Source organism: Scomber scombrus, chromosome 7 (assembly GCF_963691925.1).
Source record: "Scomber scombrus chromosome 7, fScoSco1.1, whole genome shotgun sequence".
NCBI lineage: Eukaryota > Metazoa > Chordata > Actinopteri > Scombriformes > Scombridae > Scomber > Scomber scombrus.
The window spans coordinates 18,688,351-18,697,508 of record NC_084976.1 but is presented as its reverse complement, the minus strand read 5'-3'; the positions used below and the strand labels follow the sequence as shown (position 1 = coordinate 18,697,508).

Genomic DNA, 9,158 nt, shown 5'->3' with positions numbered 1-9,158 from the left:
TATACACTGAACAGTAAACAATAACACACAATTAACTGATCTGCTGATTAGTTGGAAAATAATCTGAAAAAATATTACAAATGATTTATAATTTAAGGATTTATTCTAGCAAAAATATTTCCTTGTTCCTGCTGATCAAATGTGAGGATTTGCTGCTGGTCTTTTTCTTTTGTGATAGTAACTATTTTGGGGTTTTGGACTTTTGGTTAAAAAAAACAATTTGAAGATGTCACCTTGGGAAATTGTGAACAGTTTTCACTATTTTCTGACTTTTAAAAAACTAAATGATGTGTGTGTGTGTCGGTCATTTAGGTCTCATATACACTTATAATCCTTCAATGTAAATTCAGTTTATTGTGATGGCATTACAGAATCTACATACATCTACATCTACATACTGCAATAAGGAACCCAGTCCTTAATTTAACAGCTTCATTCATAATAACTGCTCAGGGAAGCACATGACTAAATTTTTTATGCTTCCCTCTTAAGACCTTTCATATTTGCATATTCAAGATTGATGCATACTAATAGGTAGAACGACAAGCACAGCAGGCCAAGGCGCTAGAACAAAGCCCATAGCTCAGGTAAATGTAATTATATAATGTGTCTGCACAGACTGAGATTGATGAGTTCTGACAAATAAACAGCGCAGTAGTCAGAGCCTTTCAGTACAACCCCCCCCCCCCCCCCCCCCCCCCCCCCCCCCCACCCTCCACTCCTTTTTTCCATGGTTGCATGTGAAAGTTAAGCTATATCTGTTTTCCAAAGTTCGTTGTTTTCCCCACTTTTATTTAAATGTGAGGCCAGAAGAGCACCTGATATCACTTCATTAAAAGTTTTTTGCCACCTTGGCACTCCTCTCTCCTTCTCCTTTTCCACCCAATAAGCTGTTCTACCTGTCCGTCTCCTTGTATGAGGGAGCCTAGGCTTCTCATGCTTCCATGGTCGTCTCCCCCCTCTCTCCTATTTTGGCATGCCTGTGCCAGGTATTTGTTGAAATTCCTCACACCCCGTGGGGATAGGTATGTCCCCCCCTCCGTTCGTCCCCTCTCGTCTTTACTGCCTGTCTCTGTCTATCTTATGTACGCCAGCACATGTATGTAGCAGCCAATGTGGACTCCCCACCACCAACATGAGGCGTATAGCACATTTTACTGGCTAGTCACAACTAAATCATTTCCAACTTGTTCAGCCTCTTGAAGCTGACAAACCACAGCTGCGGGTTCTACAGCTGCCGGGCCAAAAACAACTCGGTGGATAACAGGCAACTGTAAGTTGCTTTTGATAACTGCTGAAAGACCCGTTTATTCTGTGATGTTGTCAGAACTTAAAGTCGAGCCACTTATTAGATCTACCATTTAAACTTTTCTCTTGACATGGAAAAATGTTGATACAGGCGAGTGTAAGGGATAATTAATTTCCTCTATAATTTAAACACCAAATCATCATATAAATTCTTTGCGGGGGTGTGAGGCGCCTTGTGTTTGAACACGAGTCAATGCAGTATTGACATTGGGTCAGAGTTGAAGTGCATTAGTTATGGCAGTGCGTCATGAAATGACAGCAAATACCAATGATATGCTGGTTCAGTACATTTTGTCTGTCTGCCCATCCCACAGAGAGTCCAAACACTACAGAGTCATTTTCACCCTTACTGGAAAAAAGCTGTTTGACATTTATGCTTACATATTTTTCAGTTTTAAGCAGAAAACAAGATCTAACCACAAAGACAGCTGTATCAGAAACAATTTGACATGGCTGTTAATGGACTTTTTTGGGTGGGGACATAGTGTCCTCAGTCAATCCTCTGCAATTATTAAGATTAGTATAAGTGAGTATATATTAAAGGATAAGTTCACATTTTTATAAGTCTGTCGATGATAGTCAGGTGCCCAAATGGTCTTTTCGGTAACAATTTCTCTCTTTTGTGTTTCATTGGACAGTGTTTCCCTGTTTAACTACAGTGGACGGAGGGAACAAAAAGAAGGACTTTGGCACTAAGAACACAGTGACTTTTATGGATATTGACTTAATTTAACTGAGGAGGAGACCAGTGGATTGTTCCTCTTCACTTACAATGAAGACACATTATGAATGGATCTCTTAATGGCCAGTGTGAACAGGAAGAATGATTACAGCAAGAAAAACATGTTTCAATGTTCATCTGGGCACATGACTATTGTTTTAAAACTTTCCCTATAAAGAAAAACATATCTGCGCAAACAGGAACCTCTGATCACTTAATATCCTTCTACTGATGGTTTTCAACATTTGTATTGCTAATTGTTAAGTCAATATCATCAGTATGTCACTGTCATTATCCACTGACGTACAGTTCTCATTGGTGATGCCCAGGCACTGTTCAGTATTTCATTTTGTATCTGAATGTTTGAACAATACATACATTATTTTGTTTGAGTGGCTTTGATATTGTTATAAAAACATTTCTGTTGTTTAAATTGTAAGTCTGTCATAATCCAACAAATCATTACGACTCTCCTATAGTAAGTTTATCACATACTTTTTTAAATTCTATTTTTTAACATCAAAATGCATTGGCAGAAAAAGTAAACCCATTCCAATCTTAATGTTATAAAACATGCAGGTTTCATAAATCCATCTCAACAAATTGGTAGCTTTCAGACCAATATGTAGAGCCATATCAGTGACTTATACAGCACCTGATTATTTGCCAAAATGTGATGTTACGATACCATTTATGGTAAGATTCTGGACTTTTATGGAAAAAACGTCTATGCAGTGAGTTCACAGTGAGATTTATGCCTGGCTCAAAGGTATTGAAACCATTAGAGAGTCATCAAGCTATGATCACACTTACTGTAAATCGCCCAAAAGATGGCTACAAAACACATATTTAAATCACACACTAATATCTGTGTTTTAAATTCTAATACTATTACTCATCACCGCTCTGAGCCACATTATACTCTGAATGCTTTTTCAGTCATAATTCAAGCAACTGAAATGGGCTAACTGTAATTATCATAAAGTGAGTGTTTTCAGGATGAAACTTGTCATGTATTCTCAAAGGTTTTGATGCCAATATCGAACAGATTTCAACCACATATCTCATTTGTTGAAGCCAAAATAGACAATTCGAATAACTTTCCTACCATTATTTGATGGAGATTTAAACCTATGACGGTAAATGCTATATATTGAGTTGTTCTGCTTCCAGTGAATTAAAAAAAAACTTAATTTCACTCACTGGGGGCTCCCTGGACCCTAGTTCAAGGCCACAACTTAATATTAATATTCAACAGTGTGCAGGATAACCCCCCCTCCCTCAGCATCCCATCCAACCCCCTTTCCACTCACTCACACTCTCCTCTCTCCTTGACTCAGACAGATCAAAGCCGGAGCCACACAGAGCTGCACCGGACAAGACAAGAGAGTTCAGGTCACAAAGTTTGGTGGCAGATTATCACTGCATACACTCCTGACTACCAGTTCCTCCTTCTGAAGATTTTTTTAAAAAAAATCCTTATTTTGTGTTTTGAAGGGGTCAAAGGATTTCAAGATGAGCAAACGAAGGAGATTTTAAAATGGAAACTGAACTTCTTCACAAAAGAAATCCATGGAATATTATTTTTACAGCATCTTTTCTAAGGTAAGAGGGATTTTTTTTTTAGTCTTGCAAATAAATGTAAATAAATCGAAGAGGCCCATGTGAACACTGTGTGTATAGGCCTACATATTAATTGGTTAATTTTCTTTATAGCATTGATTAGATATTGACAATAAGGAAATTAACTTTTACAATTATCTCTGGCCTTCAAATATGTCTTATCAAAATGTTGGGTTATGAAATTATTTAGCTTTTGTGTTGTAAGTCTATTGAGAAAAATGTAATTGCTCAACTGTTTAAAAACGCACAGGCTGCAAGCATTTATATTGAAGGTTATAAATGAAAAGAAAATTATCCGAATAGATGTAAGTAATGTAAATCTTGACCTGCAACCATTTCAAGGTCCTGTAATTAATAGCTATGACTCAACTGTTATTTAAAGGGTACCGGTAAACGCGTGGAGGCGCGCAGCACCGCAGGGGATTTGGCTGCTCCTCCACAGTTCAACAGTAGCTCTTAACCCCGGTGCCGCCTGGGTCACCATGTGTCATGCAGGCCGTTCATGTCAGGCACCCCGCGTCTGCTTTGATGTCGCTGCAGATTACATTTCTGTCCAAAATCCAACAGTCGTTAGCTAAAAGTATCACCAGTGAAGAAAAAAAAATGCAACAAAAGCTAATGTAAAATATCTATTTCCATCTCTGGAGGAGCAAACCGCGACTTAAGTCTCAGTTTATCTTTTAAAAGATCGACATACTATGTCAGATATACATCTCTATAGCTCTTTAGTCCTGTCCGAAGAAAAAACGTATCCAAAATCCCACTGCGCAAAAACGCACGACATAAATCAAAAAACATAAAAACTAAAACTTGACAATTAGACGAACTTCATTTTGCATGCATGCTTCATTTAAACTTCTAAGACATCTTGTAGGTCTGTCAGTATCTCTCTTAACCTAATTGTTGACCAACTGTAGACCTTCAGGCTTTTACATGTTTGAGTCCAGATTTACAACCTCAATTGGAGCCCGCCTACTCTGAAATCCAATTATTTTACTAAAACCATGGCTGTCCCGCTTGGCTCCTATACAAACTATAAAAGGCTGTGAAGGCTTCGCCAACCAGAGCGGATTTCTGCTAGAACATAAACCATCATGGTTTGCTGACATTTTCATTTCTACTACATGTTTATATGACTTTATTTATTTTATTATCACTATTCAAAATATACATAAAATGACTTTGCAGAGACACAAATCAGTTTTGTTGTTCTTAACAACACCAGAAACCAGAAAATATATCAAAAATGATGATTGACAAAATATCTTTTTGTTCTCTTCTCCACCTTTTTCTTCCTCCACCTCCTTTTCATCTGTCTCATTTCATTTCGCATCTCTTTACTAAAACAGTTTGACATCTCAATAACATTCACTGGTCTAATTAATAATATTCACCTTCTAACATTCAAACCTTTTATACATTTTCATCATGGACCTCTCAGGTTCTGTGCCTCCTCCTTTCCCATACACCTCCCCTATTATCCCCAATTTCTCTGTGCCATCCTCCTCTCCCTCCATCTCTCCATCACCCAGCCTGGCCTCCACAGCTCTGTTCTGCTCACTCCTCTCGCTCCTCTCCCTGCTGGGCATCACAGGAAACCTGTACACTCTGGTCCTCCTCCTGAGGCGCAGGAGAAGTAGAAGAAGACGTGGAGCGGGACTGACCTGCTGTCTAATGACAGTACTGGTACCATCCTGCCTTGCCAACTCCTCCCCTTCCTCCTCTCCCATCTCCTCTACCTCCTCCTCCTCCTCTCTTCACCTGCAGGTGCTGAGCCTCGCACTTGCTGATCTGCTCTACCTATTCACCGCTCCCTTCATTGTGTATGATAGTTTGGCATCTGGTTGGGCCTTTGGTGAGGTGGGCTGCCGCCTCCTCCTGAGCCTGGACCTCCTCACCATGCACGCCTCCATCTTCACTCTGACTGCCATGAGTCTGGACCGCTACCGGGCTGTGGCCCATCCCCTCCGCACTTCATCCTCCAACTCCTCTGGCCTGCTGCGTGTAGGCCTGGCCTGGGGGCTGGCTGTGGCTCTTAGCCTGCCCATGATGATCACTCTGCACCTGGAGGACGAGGAGGACCAGGAGAGCCAGCTGTGTGTGCCTGCATGGGACGAGCAGAGCTCCAAGGCCTATCTGAGTGTGCTATTCTGCACCAGCATTCTTGGGCCTGGACTGGCCATTGGAGCTCTTTATGCTACTCTAGGCCGGCTTTACTGGGTGTCTCAGACCCAGCCCGCCTGGGCCACTGTGAGCAGTACTGCTTGCCCTCCCCGTGCTCCCAAACCAAAAGTCCTGCTCCTCATCCTGGGCATTGTCCTGGCGTTTTGGGCCTGCTTCCTCCCTTTCTGGATCTGGCAGCTGCTGCCACTGTACCAGCCCGACATGCTGCGGACAGTACCAGTAGGAACACAAGTGACAGTGAACCGTATCCTTACAGGGCTGACATATGGAAACTCTTGTGTGAATCCGTTCTTCTACACACTATTGACTGGAAAACATAGACGTAACCGGCAGACGCTGACATCAGCAAATCAGCTTTGCCGCAAGAGCAGTCCACTGCAGTAATGTGGGTGTCTCTCTAACAGATGAGACGATAATGTGAGTCTGTACATGTATGACTTTTGCTATAGACACATATGTGTGAAAAGGTACTTAAAATTAATGCTTTATGATTTCCACAGTAGGCACCAAAGACCATTGATGAAATGATAGCACTTTGTATAAAAGCTTGGTCAAAGGACAATATTTCCTATTAGGAGATTGACGGTTAAAAACATTTGGGTTTTAACTGAGTGCAAAATGACAATCTATGTAAGATGTATTACTGAAATAATCCCTTATTTTCTAAATCTGTCCAACCATCATATAAAAATAAAGTCTTTAATTGCTGTAGTAGGCAAGTTCACACAATTATCATTTTGTTTTAAGTGGTTTCTTCATACTACATTTTTAACTCTGGTAAAGTAATACATTTTTAGACCAGTGTTCACTAAAGTAATTAGTTGTGTGAAGTCATTAAACCCAAATCAACAGATTTAAGAACAGAGAGAAATGGTATATTCAGTAAATTGAATTTTTGTCCTCTACTAAAGCCTGTGCTGTATAATATTAGGAAAGAAGAGTTAATGCCAAATGTTGCGCATGCACAAGCATTTCCAGTAAAACCTTGATGCACTTCTGCTTGTTTTCAGAGAACAATCAAAGAAAATGTTTGTTTTTGAACAACTGGTTGTAACTGGCCCGGAGCTCGTTGGGACATTTTTCTGAGACATTGTTTGTTGATATAATGAATTATGTTTGAGCGGGTCAACAGTCTTTTGTTTGCTTCCCCTGAACTCTGACTGTTTTATAATCACGACCTGCATGTTGGGTTTGAATATGTACTTATTATCTCGGATCATGCAATGCTTTGCATGGCCTCAACTTGTGTTGATTGTATCTGATGTTTATAATAATGTGTAATATGTAGCCTTAAATAAAGACTATGTTTTCTGTTATTCACTGTGTCATTTTGATCTTTACTTAGAAAAAAAAAACAGACAACAGCAGAAAAGTGAAACAAGAAAAGGCTGGAAAAGGCAGGCAGTAGGACTAAGAGACAATAATCCAAAAAAATCTAAGTGGAGAGAAATCCTCATACTTTTGTTTGTGTGTCTGCGTCAGCACATCTGTGACTCTCGAAGGTCTTTCCCGCTCTTGTGTGTACTCGCTGCCTGGTGTTTCTGTGTCTCCCTGTAGCAACTGCCTGTCTCTGTCTGTCTGACTCAAAGGCTGCACTGTACTGTATCGCAAACCCTGCTGCTCTTAGACGCAGATGAGCAAATATTGTTGTTTGACAGAGACGAGAGGAGTAAGGATGGGGATGGGATGATGGGACTAAAGAGGTGGGAGAAGGACGGGTGAAGTATTGCATGAACATGGTCAGAAACATGATGTGCTACTTTAGGAGGAGGCCTAAAGGTTTAGGAACGTTGCTGGTTCAAGTCTGGCTGGGGACTTTTGATGCTCTATACTGCATAATATCTTCAAGAAAAAAAAAGACGTAAAGAGTGTAAAAGATATAAATTTAAAAAGGAAAAAGACACATGGTAGGGATATACAAAGAGTGAAGAGGACAGCACAAAAATACAGTTGCAAGCCAAATGCAAAAAATCTGAATCACTGAATCACTGGATTTGTGTAATTGTCACAATAAGTATAATATTAATTTATTGAAGTTCAAAAAGGGCTGTTTACATGGGCCTATAAAGTACCTGCATGTGTGCTGATGGATGTGACTTTGCCTTGTAGTACAAACTCCCTTAAATACATGAATGAAATTCACTGTGATGAACGTAGATTTATCAAATTGTGTCATAAAAGTATTTCTGAGTAGGTTCTCATTCTTAAAATGAAAATATGAAGCATCTTTTATATACATTTTTCAGTTCAATGCACAGTGTAAACTGGAGAAAACTATACCTGCACACAATTAATCAAATACTTTACGTCATTGACGCAAAACTAGAGAAATGCACAATGTTTTAATTTCCATTAAATAACATTTAAATCTACAAATTAAAAACAACAATACTGTCTTTGAGTGAAGCACATGTCTGTGAGATTTTGACAGGGAGCAGATATATAAACAGTGATTTATTAAGTTTCTATATTTTACTATATGCTGAAGAGTCTGTCTCAAGTGACAGACATAATGGTGTTTTTCTTTGTCCCCCCCCTAATCACAAAGGGCTATTAACGTCTATTAACTGTGGTTAACTGTATTTGACTTGACATTCAAGAACTTCTGTGAATGGACTACATAATCCCCACATAATTTCTTATTGGAGCAATTTCATGTTAAATGTTATTTTAAGTTTGAGTTTGGTTATTTGCACATAAAGTGCATTCAGTAAGACATCCTGAGGGCTGCAGGAGAAGCCATGAAACCCTGCGGGACTTTGCTGCATTGGTAAAACCAACAGGTTGAAGAGACGCATACCAAAAGCATTTGTCAAGGAAGCGCATGCATTTCTACACTGTGATGCCATTATTTCTGGAGCTGTAGGGCTCTTCTGTAGCCAATCCTGCCTGCCATGTGTTTTCATTTACCTGGCCCGGCTACCTCTGAGCATAACGTTCCCATTGCAGTTATTATCCACAGCCCTGTGCGGTCACACTGCAGGGGGTGCTTCTGTTGTGTAGTTAATGCAATATCCATCCACCTTTCGCAGACAACTGAGGCCCTCTCAGCACATTTGTCCATTTAAATGGAATCTCTTGCAGACAAAGAGCCAGCTGCGTATACGTTTGAAATCATGAGCCCCCATATGAGACCTGGTGATTTTTGGACCCCTGGGTCATACCAAAATGACAGAAGACGGAGGGTATAGCTTGTGTAAAGATGAAACCTTTCCAAAAAAAAGACACTTATCAGCAGTGTGGATATTAAAGTACAGACAGCTTGTTGTTCAGTTTTCGAGGGTGCATAGTGGACAGGTTTTGGGTTTCTGTGTATTCGAAA

The 9,158-nt window shown here is 40.0% G+C and overlaps 1 protein-coding gene across 1 annotated transcript; it reads left to right on the top strand.

The window, feature by feature from the left end:
• The first annotated feature begins 5,080 nt into the window (after positions 1-5,080).
• Positions 5,081-6,220, top strand: uts2r3 (urotensin-2 receptor 3). The gene has a single exon (XM_062422934.1). It carries the CDS (start codon positions 5,081-5,083, stop codon positions 6,218-6,220), a length of 1,140 nt encoding a protein of 379 aa, XP_062278918.1.
• The last annotated feature ends 2,938 nt before the right edge of the window (positions 6,221-9,158 follow it).

Coding starts and splice junctions, on each gene's coding strand:
- uts2r3 (XM_062422934.1), top strand. CDS start 5,081: ATGGACCTCTCAGGTTCTGTGCCTCCTCCTTTCCCATACACCTCCCCT.